The sequence below is a fragment of the Lepidochelys kempii genome, chromosome 5 (assembly GCF_965140265.1).
Source record: "Lepidochelys kempii isolate rLepKem1 chromosome 5, rLepKem1.hap2, whole genome shotgun sequence".
NCBI lineage: Eukaryota > Metazoa > Chordata > Testudines > Cheloniidae > Lepidochelys > Lepidochelys kempii.
In genome coordinates, this window is record NC_133260.1 from 27,897,334 (window position 1) to 27,917,677 (window position 20,344).

The window sequence follows — 20,344 nt, forward strand, 5'->3', positions numbered from 1 at the left end:
TCACCCTTCATTCTCTCAGCGCTGCTGCGAGGTCGACCTCTTCCTTTATTTCTTGGAAGGGGAACGGTGCCGACCGGTGGAGGGGGCTTCGCTGCGCACCAACGATGCGGCGCCTGGTGCTGAGTCCGCACAGTGTGCCGGAGTTGGAGCGAGTGCCAATTCCATGAGGAGAGCGTGAAGCCTGATGGGTCTCTCCTTCTTAGTTCGCGGCTTGAAAGACCTGCAGATCTTACAGCATTCACTCACGTGAGTTTCGCTAAGCAGCAGAGACACTCAGCATGTGGATCGCTCCTTGGCATAGAATGGTGACAGGAGTCGCACGACTTGAAGCCTGGGACACAGGGCATGCAGTGGGCCACTCTAACAACTGAGAAACTACTTTCTACGAGCTAACAACACTAGCTAAAGGTACCACTAAGATCAACTGGAAAGGCTGCAGCAACGCTGGAGCAAGATGTTCTGATGCACCTTCACTGGCGGCAAGAAGGAACTGAGGGTGGGGGGAGCTCACGGCTCCCCTTATAGCGTGATATAGAGGCACCACTCCAGGGGTCGCAGTGCTGCTCCCCCACATGGGTACTGCTAAGGGAAAAACCGGCACGGGTGTACATGGCGCGCACGCACACCTACTGTGGAATACACATGACCAAGCACTCGAAAAAGAATGTAAAACTTTAGAGCCTACAAGACCACTCAGTCTGGTGCAGGACCACTCAGTCTGTTTCTTTCTGGAATGGTGGTTGAAGCATGAAGGGGCATACGAATGTTTAGCATAGCTTGTGACGCCAGCTGCAAAAGACCCATGGGAACATGTTCTCACTTATCAGTGACATTGTAAATAAGAAGTGGGCAGCATTATCTCCCCTAAACATAAACAAACTTGTTTGTCTTAGCAATTGGCTGAACAAGAAGTAGGGCTCTGTGGACTTGTAGGCTCTAAAAATTTTTTTGAGTGCAGTTATGGAGCAAAAAAAAAAAAAATCTACAGTTGTAAGTTACACTTTCACAACAAAGAAATTGCACTACAGTACTTGTATGAGGTGAACTGAAAAACACGGTTTCTTTTATCATTTTTCAGTGCAAATATTTGTAATAAAAAATAGAGTGAGCAGTGTACACTTTGTATTCTGTGTTGTAATTGAAATCAATACATTTTAAAATGTAGAAAAACATCGAAAAATATTTAATAAATTTCAATTAGTATTCTATTGTTTAACAATGCGATTACAACTGTGATTAATCGTGATTAATTTTTTTTGAGTTAATCGTGAGTTATCTGGAATTAATTGACAGCCCTACTTTTAATTTATCTATAGTCAATGTCCTCACCTGAACTTCCAACAAATGACAGCCTGTTTTGTGGTGCACCAGTTGGCCATAAAGGTGAACTGGCAGGTAGACATGTGGCCGCTGTAATCTGGTAGAAAGAGAGATGATCTGTTTAGATGGCAATAATTATGACATTTTAAAAAGCAATCACAATTCATGTCTTTCTTAAAACAAGTTTACGTGTAACAGAAGTTACCTTTGGTTGCTCCGACGAACATAGTTATCGCCATCAATAGGTTTACGGTAAGTGGTAAGTGCTTCATTAAGTTGTTCTTCAATTAATTCAACATATTTTAAATTGTACTCCTAAAAAGGAAAATTAAAATATAGAGCCTATCACCTTGTTGATAATATGACCGTCAACAAATGTTTCTAGTATTTACAATATACTACCGTATTATGGAGAAACTATTTCTGACTATAATCAAGGTTGAGTTTTTCAGCTAGTGCAGTAATTACAGTACTTAGAGTACAGAATGAATTTTCTGAAAATTTACAGTGAATCTCCCCAACTACTTTAGGGGATAAAATTAGTTAAAAAATGGATGCTAAGAGAATTAGCACCTGATATAGCACTTTTTCTCTCAAATAATCCTAAAAGGACAAGAGATAATTCAAGCTTTTAGTTTAAACACTGAAATCTTGTGTGTAGGCTATATTTGAATATTTTTTGTAGGATTAATGGAAAGACAGACTTATTTTAATAACTAATTTTCTCCATCAACAGAGGCTGAAGAATTATGGACCTACTATAGAGGATTCCAAGAACTGCCCTCTTTCAAAATGGCGGTCATCTCCAATGGCTCTCAGTGTACTGAAGCAAGAAGCTGCCCTCGGGTACCTATCTCTCCATTGTTGTCAGTGAGTCTGAGTGTTCCTGTTCACTTTCTAACAGAATAGTGTGTCAACATCTTCATTAGACCACCTAAGCTTCACTTTCTTTGGTAACCATTAGAGCCAGTAGCCATTTGGAAAAAAGGCAATTCTTTGTGAAAGAAATTCTCTCTCCCAGAGAAGGTATTACGCACCACCTTCTGCTGACAACTCAGCAGACCCACCACTCTTCTAAAGCATCTAATCTGTCATGTAGTTGTGTACATTTGGGGAAAAGGGAACTGTTGCCAAATGTTGGAGGGTTTTTTTGTTAATTTTATATCATCAAAAATCTCATCAACATGCTCTTAATAAGACAAGACAGTATTCACACAATGGAGTGAAGAGTCCCCAATAACAGGATGTTTCACTAGAAAGACTCACAAACCCTTAATCATTGAAGCAACAGAATGTCCTGACATTAATATTGTACAACTGTGAATTCCTTCCAAGCTTCTAAATGACTATATTCACATCGTCCCTCCTTTAAAAATAATTAGAATTACCTTTTGCCATTTCTCCATTTGTTTTGTTACATAACCTCTCTCATTTAGATAGGAAAACCCCTTTGGAATGGACAGAAATCTGTAAAGTAACAACAGACAATGAATAGTCCATCTCTAACAAACCACTTTGAGTATGAACGTTTTTCTGAAATGAAAAGATGCATGTAACACCTACCTTAGAAGCAAAAGCAACCCTTTGTCTCCAAGATGGGAGAGAGCAGGTTTCATCTGGATAAGGGCGTGAAGATTGGCCTAAAAGAGAAGAAAAACTTATTTTAAAATCCTGAATTTATGTAAGCCATTTAAATTAAAAAGACAACTATTTATTTAGAATAAGAAATATCTATATAGAAGCTCTGAGCACCTTTAAGAATGAAAATTACAATAGCAGTGATAACCACCCAGAAGCACGTGAAATTGAAAGTATATGACAGAGAGTAATCAACATCACAAAAATGTCCTACAATATATGCTATTGTAGTTCACTAATATTCATTATATAGGCACTCTGTAGCAGGCAAATTAAAACACTCTGCAAAGTGTAATTATCAAAAAAGGAAATTTGATTTAATTTTTTAAAGAAAGAAAATATAATTTTTCTACATACATTCTTAAGTTATTGCTGTAGACTAATGATGCTCACCTTATCTTCACACGCCTCATCTAAGATATCAAGTGCTTCAGAAGATATGGTTTTATTTTTATCATGCAGCTGGGTCACCAGTAATTCAATCCCCCAGTTACTAAAGAATTCTACATTGGCCCTCAACAATACTCGTAAATGTTTTGTTGCATATAACCTGCAGCTCTGCAAAAGGAAAAAAAAAATTTGCAAGAGAGAATATACAGTAGTTAAATATTAAATGGATTTTTCATATTCAAAAGCAGTGCACTTCCATCATAATGTTACACAGCAAATAAGTGCAGTTTACACATTGTTTTGCATGTGTTACTAGAATTACAACGGTCTACATGTTTTTCTCTTACAGAAAGTGTGATGTAATTATTTTTTCCATGACCACAAGTTATCTGGTCAGGACAAGTCTCACTTGTCTCATCTGAAAGCCAATACCATCTAACAGTCCACTGTCTTTGGCACGGTGTAGAAAATTGTCAGTACAGTTATAAGTGCTGCCTTGTGAATTGCCAGCACTATTTCATACAGGACAGCTTCTATGCTCTACCTGCAGCAATGATTTGAAAAATCTACTTTTCTCTGATGAGTGGGAAAGCTGGCCCTGGTACCTGAAGCGATTTATACTATCAATTTTTGAAGAATTTAAGATCTCTTACAATATGTTGCTTAAGTTGTGAAGACAACCTTCTAAATGTGAACAAATTCAGTGCGGTTTTCCCAAGCCAGACAACTCCAATGCTTATGTTGCCACTTGCAGCTTTCCTAAGTAGCAGAGTGAAATGAACAAGACATTGGTCCATTGCTGCTACAGTAGAACCTCAGAGTTACGAATGCCAGAGTTACGAACTGACCAGTCAACCACACACCTCATTTGGAACCGGAAGTACACAACCAGACAACAGCAGAGACCAAAAAAAGCAAATGCAGTACAGTACTGTGTTAAACGTAAATTACTAAAAAAAAAATAAAGGGAAAGTTTTAAAAAAAAGATTTGACAAGATAAGGAAACAGTTTCTGTGCTTGTTTTGTTTAAATTAAGATGGTTAAAAGCAGCATTTTTCTTCTACATATTAAAGTTTCCAAGCTGTATTAAGTCAATGTTCAATAGAAAACTTTTGAAAGAACCACCATAATGTTTTGCTGAGTTATGAACAACCTCCATTCCCAAGGTGTTCGTAACTGAGGTTCTACTGTACTCAGAACCCTGTGGGCAGCAATGAAAACTGGTAACTATCAAGTCAATTTCACTATTGCTACTGGGGAAAGCTCTGAGGAAAAGTGGAGCCAGGTAGGCTTAACCTAGGCTACAAACATTTGTTGTTTAGCTTAAGCTTATCCCTACGAGAGTTGCGGACTAACTTTTACATGCATTAAATAGCTAGTTAGCTGGCAATCAATTAATTTTAGACAAGAAGTCTAGTGAAGACAAGCCAAATGATGGTGTAGGATGAGGGTTCTGGGGAGAGCAAAAGCGGAACTACAAAAATTCCTTGATTATCTGGCTTTGCTCAACACAAGGGTAACCCCTGCCCTCCAAGTCTCCCCCTCCTCCCACACCACAAACTTAGACCTCATGGAGTTCCTCCCTATCTCACGGTGGGAGAAGCAAGAAATCCAAGAGTTTCTATCATCACGATTTCTTTAAAGGTTTCAGAGTAACAGCCGTGTTAGTCTGTATTCGCAAAAAGGAGTATTTGTGGCACCTTAGAGACTGACCAATTTATTTGAGCATGAGCTTTCGTGATAATCGTGATAATCAAGGTGGGCCATACCTCCTCCCACCCCACTCTCCTGCTGGTAATAGCTTATCTAAAGTGATCATCAAGGTGGGCCATTTCCGGCACAAATCCAGGTTTTCTCACCCTCCGCCCCCCCCCCCCCACCACACACACACAAACTCACTCTCCTGCTGGTAATAACCCATCCAAAGTGACCACTCTCTTTAAAATGTGTATGATAATCAAGGTGGGCCATTTCCGGCACAAATCCAGGTTCTCTCACCCCCCACCCCACCCCCCCCCACACAAACTCTCTCCTGCTGGCAATAGCTCATCCAAACTGACCACTCTCCTTACAATGTGCATGATAATCAAGGTGGGCCATTTCCAGCATAAATCCAAGTTTAACCAAAACGTCGGGGGGTAGAAAAAAACAAGGGGAAATAGGCTACCTTGCATAATGACTTAGCCACTCCCAGTCTCTATTTAAGCCTAAATTAATAGTATCCAATTTGCAAATGAATTCCAATTCAGCAGTTTCTCGCTGGAGTCTGGATTTGAAGTTTTTTTGTTGTAAGATAGCGACCTTCATGTCTGTGATTGCATGACCAGAGAGATTGAAGTGTTCTCCGACTGGTTTATGAATGTTATAATTCTTGACATCTGATTCGTGTCCATTTATTCTTTTACGTAGAGATTGTCCAGTTTGACCAATGTACATGGCAGAGGGGCATTGCTGGCATATGATGGCATATATCACATTGGTGGATGTGCAGGTGAACGAGCCTCTGATGGTGTGGCTGATGTCATTAGGCCCTTTGATGGTGTCCCCTGAATAGATATGTGGGCACAGTTGGCAACGGGCTTTGTTGCAAGGATAGGTTCCTGGGTTAGTGGTTCTGTTGTGTGGTATGTGGTTGTTGGTTATCATTCACATTGTAAGGAGAGTGGTCAGTTTGGATGAGCTATTGCCAGCAGGAGAGTGAGTTTGGGGGGGGAGGGTGAAAACCTGGATTTGTGCTGGAAAGGCCCACCTTGATCATCATACACATTTTAAAGAGAGTGGTCACTTTGGATGGGCTATTACCAGCAGGAGAGTGAGTTTGTGTGTGGGGGGAGCGGAGGGTGAGAAAACCTGGATTTGTGCTGGAAATGGCCCAACTTGATGATCACTTTAGATAAGCTATTACCAGCAGGAGAGTGGGGTGGGAGGAGATATTGTTTCATGGTCTCTGTGTATATAATGTCTTCTGCAGTTTCCACGGTATGCATCCGATGAAGTGAGCTGTAGCTCACGAAAGCTCATGCTCAAATAAATTGGTTAGTCTCTAAGGTGCCACAAGTACTCGATTTCTTTAAAGAATATGAATTCCAGTCCAAGGTCTTACTGTCCACTTTCAAACTGCCATCTTGACACAAACTTCCTAGTCCCCACTCTCAACCACCCACCTCCCTTACCCTCAACCTCTCACCTTCGCATACAGAAATCCTTCAATATTTGCCAGCCTCAAAGAAATACAGGGCATTTATAGTAACTGTCTGACTTCCCATCCCCTAACTCCCTCTTGGCACTTAATTTTGTCCTCTCCAGTCTACAGAAGAGCTGCTCTCACCAAGGTATATCACTGAGATAAGGTGGGTGAAGTAATATCTTTACTGGACCAACTTCTGTTGGGGAAAGAGACAAGCTTTCAAGTTGCACACAGCTCTTCTTCTGAAGAACAGCTCAAAAGTTTGTATCTTTTACCAACATAAGTTGATCCAATAGAAGATATTACCTCACCCACCTTGTCTCGCTAACATCCTGGGACCAACATGGCTACAATACTGCAAACAAGGTATACAATGACTTTCTTGGGCAAGTCTCAACTTTATTTATCCTTTTTGACATCACTCAAATTGAATTCCTCCACTGGTCGCTACTTGTCTACGATATCAAACCTAAACTTCTTGCTCTTTTCTTGAGGATCCAGTAGGCTTCTTTCCTTAGCCTATATTATCCCACTCACCTCCTTCACTCCAGCAGTTCCAGTGTCAATGCCAATTTTTGTATCCTTCTCTCACTCTGCAATCACGCCTTCCCCTACGCATCTTTCTAAGATTTACTTCAATCAGCTCATGTGTTAAAACTTGTTTTCACTAGGATTTTAACATGCGTTAGCTAACATTAAAAATCCAACTTTCTCCTAGTGAAGATCAGGCCTTCCAGTTATTCATCAAGATGATAACTTGGCATTGGTTTATATTTGGTTCATGCATTTAAGAACATTTCCCCTCCACCATCAGCTCCCTCAAACCTGAGGGCTAGAAACTATTAAATAAAAGCTTAAATTCGAGTCCAATTAGGTGGCAAGGAATGGACTCTATGGCAAGTTGTGCAGTTAACAGTATCACAGAATACATGAGGCCCACGTTATATTTTAAAAAGTTTTCTGTGGTATGCTAGGAGAGTGTGTGTTACATAAAGAAAAATGAAAGCCTGTTTTAATGAATGAACATATGACATTTTAAATTAACCAGTTTTAGGTTACTAAATTAAACAACAAAAGAAATAAAATATTTAATAATAAATATTGACAAGCAGGGTGCTTGATTAATTACACTTACATCAGTAGATGCAGTTAAAATTTTGGAAAGGATCACTCTTGCTAACCCATCTCTGCTGTAATCCAAACTAGAAACTGTCAGTTTTAGAAAGTGATCTTGGTTCTTCAAGGAGCAGAGATTAAGAAGACTGAAAAAAGTTGAAAGAAAGTATTAGTTGGAATCCACTTTAAACTTTAGTATTTTATGCATGTACACATAATATATACACCACCTTGCTAATTATCATTTTTACCATTCAACATAATGTGTTGAGTCAAAATTAAGGTAAGGACAAATGTTAATCTGATACTGGCTGCTTAAGAAACATTAGCATGATATTTGACAATACATGCTGACCGCCTTTTTCTCATATTTCCAGCGCGTAGATAGGTTTCAGAGTGGTCTGGATGAAAGCTGGAGGCATGTAGGTAAGTATAGTAGGTTTCCGGTATTGGGTGGTGTTTATGTGACCATTGCTTATTAGCACTGTAGTGTCTAGGAAGTGGACCTCTTGTGTGGACTAGTCCAGGCTGAGGTTGATGGTGGGGTGGAAATCATTGAAATCTTGGAGGAATTCCTCAAGGGTCTCCTTCCCATGGGTCCAGATGATGAAGATGTCATCAATGTAGCACAAGTAAAGTGTGGGGGGGGTAAGGGGATGAGAGCTGACGAAGCGTTGTTCTAAGTCAGCCACAATAATGTTGGCATACTTAGGGGCCATGCGGGTAACCGGAAACCTACTGACTGCTATACTTAGCTACATGCCTCCAGCTTTCATCCAGACCACATCACACGATCCATTGTCTATAGCCAAGCTCTAAGATACAACCGCATTTGCCCCAATCCCTCAGACAGAGACAAACACATACAGAATCTCTATCAAGCATTCTTAAAACGGCAATACCCACCTGGTGAAGTGAAGAAACAGATTGACAGAGCCAGAAGGGAACCGAGAAGTCACCTACTACAAGACAGGCCCAACAAAGAAAGTAACAGGACACCACTAACCGTCACCTACTGTCCCCAACTAAAACCTCTCCAACGCATCATCAAGGATCTACAACCTATCCTGAAGGACGATCCCTCACTCTCACAGACCTTGGGAGACAGGCCAGTCCTCGCTTACAGACAGCCTCCCAACCTGAAGCAAATACTCACCAGCAACTATACACCACACAACGAAAACACCAACCCAGGAACCAAACCCTGCTACAAACCCTGGTGCCAACTCTGTCCACATATCTAATCAAGAGACACCATCACAGGACCTAACCACATCAGCCACACCATCAACGGCTCATTCACCTGCATATCTACCAACGTGATATATGCCATCATGTGCCAGCAATGCGCCTCTGCCATGTACATTGGCCAAACCGGACAGTCTCCACGCAAAAGAATAAATGGATACAAATCTGACATCAGGAATCATAACGTTCAAAAACCAGTAGGAGAACACTTCAATCTCTCTGGTCACTCAGTAACAGACCTAAAAGTGACAATTCTTCAACTAAAATCTGCAAAAACAGACTCCAACATGAAGCTGCAGAACTGGAACCAATTTGCAAACTGGATACCAACAGTCTAGGCCTGAATAGAGGCTGGGAGTGGTTGGGTCATTACAAAACCTAAACTTAATTTTCCCAATACTGATTTCTCCCTATTATTACTCACACATTCTTGTCAACTGTCTGTAATGGGCCACTCTCATACCACTTCAAAAGTTATTTTGCCTCCCTTGGTATCCTGCTGTTAATTGATTTATCTTGTTAGACTCTCCTCACACTTGGTAAAGCAACCCCCATCCTTTCATGTATTTATACCTGCTCCTGTATTTTCACTCCATGCACTTGATGAAGTGGGTTCTAACCCATGAAAGCTTATGCACAAATAAATTTGTCAGTCTCTAAGGTGCCACAAGGACTCCTCGTTATTTTTAGTGTGTAGACAGAAACAGTCTCCCTGATGCAGTCACCAAGATGTTTTTGTCAGTCAGACATGCATGGAAAAAAAGGCTATTCTACAAAATCCATCTGTATTACAGGGCTTTTTCCGAAAAGGTTGGAGAACCCAGTGAGATTTGGGAGGTTTTTCGTTTTGTTGGACATAGATCTTTATTTACTATTTGCAGTTTTTATATGGATTGTACATGTTACCCACAGCATATTACAAACTGAAGTAAATACGAACACTCACCACTGAAACACATTGCATTTTTCAAGCATTTTCACTCCATGAGGGTGACAGGAGAGTGTACCAAAAAACAGAAAGTAGTGCTGACTAAGGGTGCTTAGTAACCCATTGTTCTGAAGACTGCGTTCTGGTTTCATTCCAGAGGAAGAGTTCAGCCAATGCACAATATCTTTTACCAATTCCTCCAGATAGCCTTGTCCATCCTACCCAAAAGAAGTAAAAAGATATTTTCATTTATTACTGGTAATGAACAGCTTTAGTTGGTTTATGTTTACTAATATGTATTGATTTAAATTTTTCAGAATGCACTTACATCAAGATGATAAAATAAAAATGTTAACTAGCGCAAACAGTTTAACTACGTGAAAAAAGCTAAAGGCAAATATAAAAAGACTGTTTGGTTTCAGGGGGAGCTCTGTACCAATTTTGACATATGAAGTATGACAGTTATGAAAAGTCCCCTGAGTAAAGACAAAGTAAAATATTTTAGTATAGTTGAAGGAAAGGAATTTGAGCATGATAATAGGGATACATCTCTGGTATTGAACAAGAGGCCAGGGAACATCCCACAAAACCCATTTCTACTTTAAAAAACATCACAAAACAAAAAACCCACTCCTTTTTAATAAACAAATCCCCACAGTACTGAGGCACTTCTATATCTGCTGGCCAGCGTGCCACAGGATTCTAATTAGACTTGCCAAGATGGTCTTTTTAAATTTTAAAACCCTAAAGTTTTCTTGCAAAGCTCATTATTAAAATTAAGATTTTGCTTGTCTAGCACAGAGAACTGTCATTTTTTCTTATATCTTGCAGCTGAAATCATTTCTCACCTCTTCAGATTCAAGAAGAAATTCAGCAAACTGGCAACCCACAACAGTGAGTTGCTTAGACTTGGCATAATCCAGATCCAGGTTGGCATACAACTTACTGCTAGGCTTGTAAAAATACAGCAGTCGTCGGACAAACCTAATTAAGATTAAAATGAGAAGAATTAATTGATTACCCTAAAAAATTCTTACTGTGCTGCAAGAAATAATTTATATGAACATGTGGTCATGAAAGGGATATTTTGTATGTGAGGAGTTAGGGTGATGGGTACCAAGTAGATTTTTCCCCAAATTACTAAAATTGTAGTCTGCAGAAACAAAGATCAGGCAGCTCAAATAACAAGTATATCAAGAGAACAATTTCAGAGATGTGACCATGTGAAGAGTCACAAAAGTTCTTTCTATGCCTTTTGGGAATGCCACAATATAAGATAAACAAAAAATTCAAGTTATCAAGAGGAACTTTTTTTTTTTTTTTTTTACAGTGAACAACAAAAGCAGGCAATAAAACAAGTTAATTCAATTATAATCTCTTCTGTAACATTTCTCCTGTGGAAAATTTAGAGATTACTCCCATCTGTCTGTCTAGAAGAGTGACCCACTTCCTGTATTAAACTATTCTTCTCTTGGCAGATTTTTAAAAAAATTAATGTGTCCTGGTATTTGTTATGTATTCCTAAGAGAAGTCAGACCACATAGTGGCTAGTATGTGTTTGTCTTCAAGAAAAATACATGCCTTCTACGAATGTCACCCCATATTTTCCCAAAGTGATACTTCTTGTTTTGACAGTTTAAACAGATCTCGGGCATTACTAATGATCAAATATGAAGCCCTATAAGTGTCTCAGTGCAAAGCTACACTGATTCAGGTGGAACCAATTCAGGATTGCAGCAGTGGGGCCCTAAGTTTGTAATTAAAATATATATTAATATTTTCCATAAATCACTAGTCATTTAGTATAAGAGAACACAGAATGCTTTTTAAGGGGTATCTATGACTCTCTCTACAAACACTGATTTTTTTTTTTTATTGTTGTTACAGCAGGAATGAGAGAACAGGCCTCTGTCCAAGTCTAACTGACAAAACACAGGGCAGAGAAATTCCTGAGGAGTCCTCTCCAGGCTGTTTTATATTTTCACACAACAACCAACCTATAATGAGAGCATGTGAGCGAACGTAAGTCATAATTAAACATTCTTATGGATTATGTTTATGTGCATCTCTCAAAGATTAAGTAAGGCTAGCAATAACTTGAACACCACAATTATGATTTAATCATTTTTAAGAGCCATTTTGATTACTTTAATAGTCATAAGATTTTCACAACATACATTAGACTAAATGCACTAACACACAGCACAAGTTGTGTATTTATACAACGGAGAACATAAAGCCTGAAGGAAAAAAAAAAGTGTTTTGGTGTCAACAACTTTTGAGAATGATCCAGTTAACAGTTCATAGCTCTGAGTCATCCAAGACTGCAGAGGTTTTTTTTTTTTTTTAATCTATGTTAATTGCAACCAAGAGTTAGAGTAAAAGCATGGAGATAGCGGTTTGCAATTCTGCAAGTGCAGTAATAAGTTTTATAATAAAGTGTCCTCGCTTTTCACAATTTATTGAGCATTAAAAAAATCACTCATCCACTGAACAATGAATGAATACAGTACAATGTAGGAAACAGAATAGTAGACATTCCTTTGAAAAGAGTATTATTACAAATTAGTGAATCTGGAAAATACTCCTGTATCACGTATTACCAGTTAGCAATTACTTTTGTATTGTGTGTGTATGAAAGGGTCACGAGGAAAGAGGAATACAGTTAGATTGTGGCCATTATGATCATCATGACACCACCACTCAGGTTTAGAACAGAATGTAAAGGGTAGCAATCCATTTTTACATTTACATTACAAAGTAGACTCATTATTTTTACTAAAAGAAATTCAGAGGTCAAGGTGTAGTCCTTAAGGTTGTATCTTAGCAGAAGGTTTTCCTCATAAGTCTACACAAAAATATCTTGTCATGGCAGCAAAATGAGGGAAAACTAAAAGATTGTTTATTCAGATCAATGTCTAAGGTCTACATTATGAATGACATCCCAAAGATATTTACTAACACTTGAAGCTGGGAGTAGAAGTGAGAAAAGAAAAATGCCCTTGTTCCAAAGATTACAAATGCAGATGAAAAGCACTGTTAGAGTTTTTAGTTCTTAAAAAACACCTACATTTGATTTCAAATTGTTGCCCCCCCCCCCTTTTTTTTTTTTTTAAATCTTCACCCTTTTGTTTTATTTTTTGGTACCAGCTGAGTGACCAGGTTTGCTTTACTCAGGAATGTTTCTCAAAATGTTTCTCAAACACTAAATTGAAGAAATATAATCTTTTGAGGTTTAAAATGTAATGAAGAGTGTTTGGCTATTTGATATACTCCTGTTTTAGGGGATAAATATATTAAAAATATTTGCACAGAAAATAACTCTTAGCATACATAAATGGCTCCTTATATTTAAGCTTTACAACTTAATTGCCTAATTTTCATTTTCACAGCAAATATACAGAGTAGAATTTAGAAATGTTGCATTTCTAAGGAATAGATGATTGAAATATTTCAAACACCCCCCCCCCCCACGGGAAGTCTAAATAAGTTTTACATACCTGTGCAACTGTTCATCTTTATAGTTCCTTAGATTTACATTTGGCCACTAGAAAAAGAGCAGATATGGCATTATGTAAGACTTGTACATCACTCTTGAGTTATTCAGTAAAATTTCTTCCCTTCTACATGGACACAGATGCTTCAGTTACTATTTAAAAATTTCTCATTAGTTATTCTCTTTGTGCATGAAAGAATCTAAAGAAACCTCTGAAGAATGATTTCATTCCAGTAACAATTAAAGTGTCATTACATCTTTATTTTCTTTCAATTAGCTTCACAGTTGAACATAGTTACTCACTCATGGTTCTGGCTGTTTATAAATATAAAACTAATGGTTATCAAGTCTAGAAACATTTTTTAAAAATTTATGTATTTATTTATTTTTTATGGAAAAGCCCATTTTCTCTCTGGTGAGGAGTTGGGGTTGACAGGAGTGGGCCATTTGTGTCTGTGTACAAAATTCCAGTGAATAAAATTTCAAAATATTGAAAACCAAGTCTGCTTATTTTTCTTATCTATAAATAAACAGCAACTTTAAAAACAGGCATTTTAGAGGAACACGGGCTACATGAATTGTTTGTATTAATCAAAATTAATAAGTTTGAATAAATTCAACATTTTGATACTGCACCTATTAAACAGTATTTTAATAAGAATTTCTCTGCTCCCCAGTTGATGTTTATAAGGATCTTTCGGCCAGGCCCATGAACACCACAAAGCATGCCTAAGCCCACCCCACCTTGAACCACCACTTCCCCTTTGTGCTCATTCTTTCCTGTTGTCTCTTCACAGTCATCTGTACTTTTATTGTTACTAATAAACACCCTCTTGCAAGGTCTTTGGGAAAAAAACACACACATGAACACTGTCCCTCCTGCCTAGGCAAGGCATGAGCAATATCATCATGCTAATACACGAGAAGTAGGGCAACAGATTATGTAGTCAGTATCACTTTTCACTAAGTTTGAACAGCACAAAGTTAACAGCTAACAAAAAATAAAGAAAAAAAATTCTACTCTTTCAGTTATAGCAATCCTATGAATGATTTGTAATACTAGCAGTAAAAAATTATCAGATAAATGTGATTTCTAAAGTCAACAGTGCACAGCTGTCTATTCTATTCCTCTGTCACTCCCTCCTCATTAGCATTAAATAGAATTTAACATTAGTGTTAAGGAGAACACTTTATTTTAGCAAAGCATTTCATGGTGCTGCATGATCATTTGAATAGTTCTGAATACGAGCAATGTCACTGACAAATATCTGAGACCTTTCACCTAAGGGTAATGGATAATAGTCAATGCGAATTTGAAGAATGGTATTTAGGTGGGGAGTTGCAGGGATATGTGCTAAATTGGGTTTTTATTAATAATCTAAAATGGGTAAATACCAAATAATTCATATTTGAGGTACTAACTTAAAAACACCAGTGAATACTGAGAGATAATAAAACGGCATCTAAACAGGTTAAAATACAAGCAGAAAACAAAATGGGATTTCATTTTGGAGGATCTAAAGCTTCATTCTTTGAAACATTTAAAATTTAGTTTGACAAAGCACTAAAAAAATATATTGTATGGAAAATCCTCCATTGGCAGGAAAATTAACCAGATGGCTTAGCAGTTTTTTATTATCTAATTTCTCCAATTTTATGAGGAGAAACCTTAGTGGTCTACCAAATGCAATTCTTGTTTTTCAATTCAGAATAAGACAACTGAATAGAAAAACTAGAAGTCATTTTGAAAAGCAGAAATACCAGAGTATACAAACACTCCTGGTGAAAAAAAACAAACAGGAACCTACTTCTATTAGAAGATTTCAGAAGTGTCTACTTATAGCTCTCTTCTAATACTACAAACTTTAAGCTCACATAAGAAATAAGACAAATTATTTTTTCAATCTATTTCATAAAACCATTATTATGAATTTTCTTTGCTCACCTTCAGTATGGTCCCTATCAGATTCCAATTCCACTCAAGGTTCTCTTTATGATGAAGTACTTGACTATCTCTAAGATTCATTACAAGTGCTTCTTCTGTATCCTAGAATATTAGAAAAGAAGTGAAAATAGGAAGTTTCTTTGCTGCAAATTATCCTAACATAAAAATGCTTATGATCAAATCTACAATCGTTTAATGAACTGTTGTTGATTATATTGCAACTGTACTAATGTTTGACAAACAGCATTCTACATCAAACAAGGTTACACTATCAGCAGTGAAATAAGCATTATAAAGTCTAAACCTCAAATTAATTTATACTACATTTTTGAAACTGAAGATAAATTCCAATGAAAAGCATTTCCTACTTTTTTGCAAAAACCTATCATGTGTGTATACAACTCAAACTGCAGCATTCTGGTGCCGCAATGACAGTCTAAAAGTAAAACTGACTAAAAACTAGTCTTGAAATTAAAGAGAACTAGTTTAGTTTCATTGCCAAAGCTTAGAAAAAGTAGTCTGTTGCATCTTAGCAGTAGGTTTGCAAAGTAGCAGACAGCATAAAAAGCAAAAAGTAAATTAGATTTTCAGAATGCCTTCTAGTTCTGTAAGTCAAATATGTTCATTTTTATTAGAGTTAAAAATTTCATTTGCGAAAGAGGCAATTACATTTATTTTATTAAAGTTAGAAGCAAACCTCACAATATCCCTTAAATGGTCTGGCTGCTGAAGAGAAAGTGCATAAAAGATCGTGGGTTAAAATCAAACAAACAAACAAAAAAACCCCAAACAGAAATCGTGATATTAAAAAAAAAACAAAAAAAACCCCAGCATTTTTGGAGAATGATTTAAAAAAATCACAACATAAATTAACGTCAGAGTCTCTGAAATTTAACATTAAGCTTACTACCAGTTAAATGGTTAATCAAGATACCTTTAAAACAAAGATATCTTTCTGCACACGGTATTGATCCCTTTTTTGGTGTGTTGAGATTGCCTTCTGAACAATATGATCTAAATGGAGGCTGTAAGGTTTAGGTCCTCGTTTCTTCATCTCATGAAAGCGTTTTAAGCAATTTAGCGCTGCGCTGGCTCGTCTAGTAGGGAAAAATATTGATATTTATCACTGTTTAACTGATTTTATTACAATAAACACAGGCCACTATTGCTAAGTCTTGTATTAAATAAGCCTGGGTCAACCAAGACGTTGTCAATGAAAAAAATCACATTCTGAATTCAAAAAGGATGAGTAAAATTACTGTCGTCTTATAATTCTAGAAGGAGCAAGTTCCAACAGATTTATACTCTCCAATCTTGTACCTTCAGTGAGAAATTAGTTTTGATAATCTTAGCGATAGGAAACCAGGGGAAACCAGGACATAGGCCATTCAGGAGTTAATCAAACTAGCATCAGACATCAAATAGCTTATGAAATCAAATATTCATCATAAACTTTAACACTGAACTATAGAGACATACCACTTGCCTAGAGATAAGACCTAATGGTGTGCATTAATTACAAGTTTACAAATGCTTGAAAAGGATGGTTTGGCAGCTTGTGTGCGTGTGTTTTTAAAAAGTACAGCAATCCTACGAATACCAGCACTTGTAGATATGGATGTAATACTTGGATATACACTGTTCCCTACTTGGGAGATATTTTCATGTACCTTTTTTTTTTTTTAAAAACAATTTTTAATACATGTGTTATTTGATGGATAACTACACTCACAACTTGTAACTTTGGAACTCCTAGATCAAGACAATGCAGACAGGGTCAGGGTCCCCAGATATAACAGACGCAATATCAGTAAGCCCTGGTCTACACTAGGACTTTAGGTCGAATTTAGCAGCGTTAAAACGATGTAAACCTGCACCCATCCACATGATGAAGCCCTTCATTTTGACTTAAAGGGCTCTTAAAATCGATTTCCTTACTCCACCCCTGACAAGTGGATTAGCGCTTAAATCGGCCCTGCTGGGTCAAATTTGGGGTACTGTGGACACAATTTGACGGTATTGACCTCTGGGAGCTATCCCAGAGTGCTCCATTGTGACCGCTCTGAACAGCACTCTCAACTCAGATGCACTGGCCAGGTAGACAGGAAAAGAACCGCGAACTTTTGTATCTCATTTCCTGTTTGGCCAGTGTGGCAAGCTGCAGGTGACCATGCAGAGCTCATCAGCAGAGGTGACCATGATAGAGTCCCAGAATCGCAAAAGAGCTCCAGCATGGACTGAACGGGAGGTACGGGATCTGATCACTGTATGGGGAGAGGAATCCGTGCTATCAGAACTTGGTTCCAGTTTTTGAAATGCCAAAACCTTTGTCAAAATCTCCCAGGGCATGAAGGACAGAGGCCATAACAGGGACCCAAAGCAGTGCTGCATGAAACTTAAGGAGCTGAGGCAAGCCTACCAGAAACCCAGAGAGGCGAACGGCCGCTCCGGGTCAGAGCCCCAAACATGCCGCTTCTACGATGAGCTGCATGCCATTTTAGGGGGTTCTACGTGTTGTTTGACTCCTTCAATGGAGATGGAGGCAACACAGAAGCAGGTTTTGGGGACGACGAAGAAGATGATGATGATGAGGTTGTAGATAGCTCACAGCAAGCAAGCGGAGAAACCGGTTTTCCCGAAAGCCAGGAACTGTTTCTCACCCTGGACCTGGAGCCAGTACCCCCCAAACCCACCCAAGGCTACCTCCTGGACCCGGCAGGCGGAGAAGGGACCTCCAGTGAGTGTACCTTTTAAAATACTACACATGGTTTAAAAGCAAGCATGTGAAAGGATTAATTTGCCCTGGCATTTGCGGCTCTCCTGGATGAACTCCCAAAGCCTTTGCAAAAGGTTTCTGGGGAGGGCAGCCTTATTGCGTCCTCCATGGTAGGACACTTTACCACTCCAGGCCAGTAACACATACTCGGGAATCATTGTACAACAAAGCATTGCAGTGTATGTTTGCTGGCATTCAAACAACATCCGTTCTTTATCTCTCTGTGTTATCCTCAGGAGAGTGAGATATCATTCATGGTCACCTGGTTGAAACAGGGTGCTTTTCTTCAGGGGACACTCAGAGGTGCCCGTTCCTGCTGGGCTGTTCGTCTGTGACTGAACAGAAATATTTCCTGCTGTTAGCCACGGGGAGTGGGGAGGGTTGAGGGGGTAGCCAAGCAGTGGGGGGAGGCAAAATGCGACCTTGTAACGAAAGCACATGTGCTATGTATGTAATGTTAACAGCAAGGTTTACCCTGAAAGAGTGTAGCCACTGTTTTATAAAATGTGTCTTTTTAAATACAGCTGTCCCTTTTTTTTTCCTCCACCAGCTGCATGTGTTTCAATGATCACAGGATCTTCTCCTTCCCAGAGGCTAGTGAAGATTAGAAAGAAAAAAAATGCACTCGTGATGAAATGTTCTCTGAGCTCATGCTGTCCTCCCACACTGACAGAGCACAGACGAATGCGTGGAGGCAAATAATGTGAGAGAGCAGGAAAGCAAAAAATGACCGGGAGGAGAAGTGGCAGGCTGAAGAGAGGGCTGAAGCTCAAATGTGGCGGCAGCGTGATGAGAGGAGGCAGGATTCAATGCTGAGGCTGCTGGAGGACCAAACCAGTATGCTCCAGTGTATGGTTGAGCTGCAGCAAAGGCAGCTGGAGCACAGACTGCCACTACAGCCCCTGTGTAACCAACCACCCTCCTCCCCAAGTTCCATAGCCTCCACACCCAGACACGCAAGAACGCGGTGGGGGGGCCCTCCAGCCAACCAGCCACTCCACCACAGAGGATTGCCCAAAATACAGAAGGCTGGCATTCAATAAATTTTAAAGTTGTAAACTTTTAAAGTGCTGTGTGGCATTTTCCTTCCCTCCTCCACCACCCCTCCTGGGCTACCTTGGTAGTCATCCCCCTATTTGTGTGATGAATGAATAAAGAATGCATGAATGTGAAGCAACAATGACTTTATTGCCTCTGCAAGCAGTGATCGAAGGGAGGAGGGGAGGGTGGTTAGCTTACAGGGAAGTAGAGTGAACCAAGGGGTGGGGGGTTTCATCAAGGAGAAACAAACAGAACTTTCACACCGTAGCCTGGCCAGTCATGAAACTGGTTTTCAAAGCTTCTCTGATGCGTACTGCGCCCTCCTGTGCTCTTCTAACCGCCCTGGTGTCTGGCTGCGCGTAACCAGCAGCCAGGCGATTTGCCTCAACCTCCAAACCCGCCATAAACGTCTCCCCCTTACTCTCACAGATATTGTGGAGGGCACAGCAAGCAGTAATAACAGTGGGAATATTGGTTTCGCTGAAGTCTAAGTGAGTCAGTAAACTGCGCCAGCGCGCCTTTAAACGTCCAAATGCACATTCTACCACCATTCTGCACTTGCTCAGCCTGTAGTTGAACAGCTCCTGACTACTGTCCAGGCTGCCTGCGTACGGCTTCATGAGCCATGGCATTAAGGGGTAGTCTGGGTCCCCAAGGATACATATAGGCATTTCAACAGTCCCAACAGTTATTTTCTGGTCTGGGAATAAAGTCCCTTCCTGCAGCTTTTGAAACAGACCAGAGTTCCTGAAGATGCGAGCGTCATGTACCTTTCCCGGCCATCTCATGTTGATGTTGGTGAAACGTCCCGTGTGATCCACCAGAGCTTGCAGCACTATTGAAAAGTACCCCTTGCGGTTTATATACTCGCCGGCTTGGTGCTCTGGTGCCAAGATAGGGATATGGGTTCCGTCTATGGCCCAACCACAGTTAGGGAATCCCATTGCAGCAAAGCCATCCACTATGAGCTGTACATTTCCCAGGGTCACTACCCTTGATATCAGCAGATCTTTGATTGTGTAGGCTCTTTCATCAGAGCAGCCCCCACAGTAGATTTGCCCACTCCAAATTGATTCCCAACTGACCGGTAGCTGTCTGGCGTTGCAAGCTTCCACAGGGCTATCGCCACTCGCTTCTCAACTGTGAGGGCTGCTCTCATCTTGGTATTTGTGCGATTCAGGGCAGGGGAAAGCAAGTCACAAAGTTCCACGAAAGTGCCCTTACGCATGCGAAAGTTTCGCAGCCACTGGGAATCGTCC

General features: G+C 39.5%; 1 protein-coding gene across 7 annotated transcripts in view; it reads right to left on the reverse strand.

Moving 5' to 3' along the window:
• The window catches only part of RICTOR (RPTOR independent companion of MTOR complex 2), a 189,001-nt gene that overhangs the window by 39,832 nt on the left and 128,825 nt on the right, over window positions 1–20,344 (reverse strand). For all 7 annotated transcript variants that reach the window (XR_012158870.1, XM_073343822.1, XM_073343824.1 and 4 more), the window contains 11 exons: window positions 16,203–16,365; window positions 15,269–15,370; window positions 13,328–13,374; window positions 10,676–10,811; window positions 9,846–10,045; window positions 7,671–7,797; window positions 3,352–3,516; window positions 2,884–2,960; window positions 2,709–2,787; window positions 1,526–1,635; window positions 1,330–1,417 (listed from right to left, as the gene is read on the reverse strand). Coding sequence is in view for 6 of the 7 variants with exons in the window: in XM_073343822.1 (XP_073199923.1) it covers window positions 1,330–1,417; window positions 1,526–1,635; window positions 2,709–2,787; window positions 2,884–2,960; window positions 3,352–3,516; window positions 7,671–7,797; window positions 9,846–10,045; window positions 10,676–10,811; window positions 13,328–13,374; window positions 15,269–15,370; window positions 16,203–16,365 (1,294 nt within the window). In the remaining variant the exon portion in view is untranslated. The remainder of the gene's footprint in view (window positions 1–1,329; window positions 1,418–1,525; window positions 1,636–2,708; window positions 2,788–2,883; window positions 2,961–3,351; window positions 3,517–7,670; window positions 7,798–9,845; window positions 10,046–10,675; window positions 10,812–13,327; window positions 13,375–15,268; window positions 15,371–16,202; window positions 16,366–20,344) is intronic.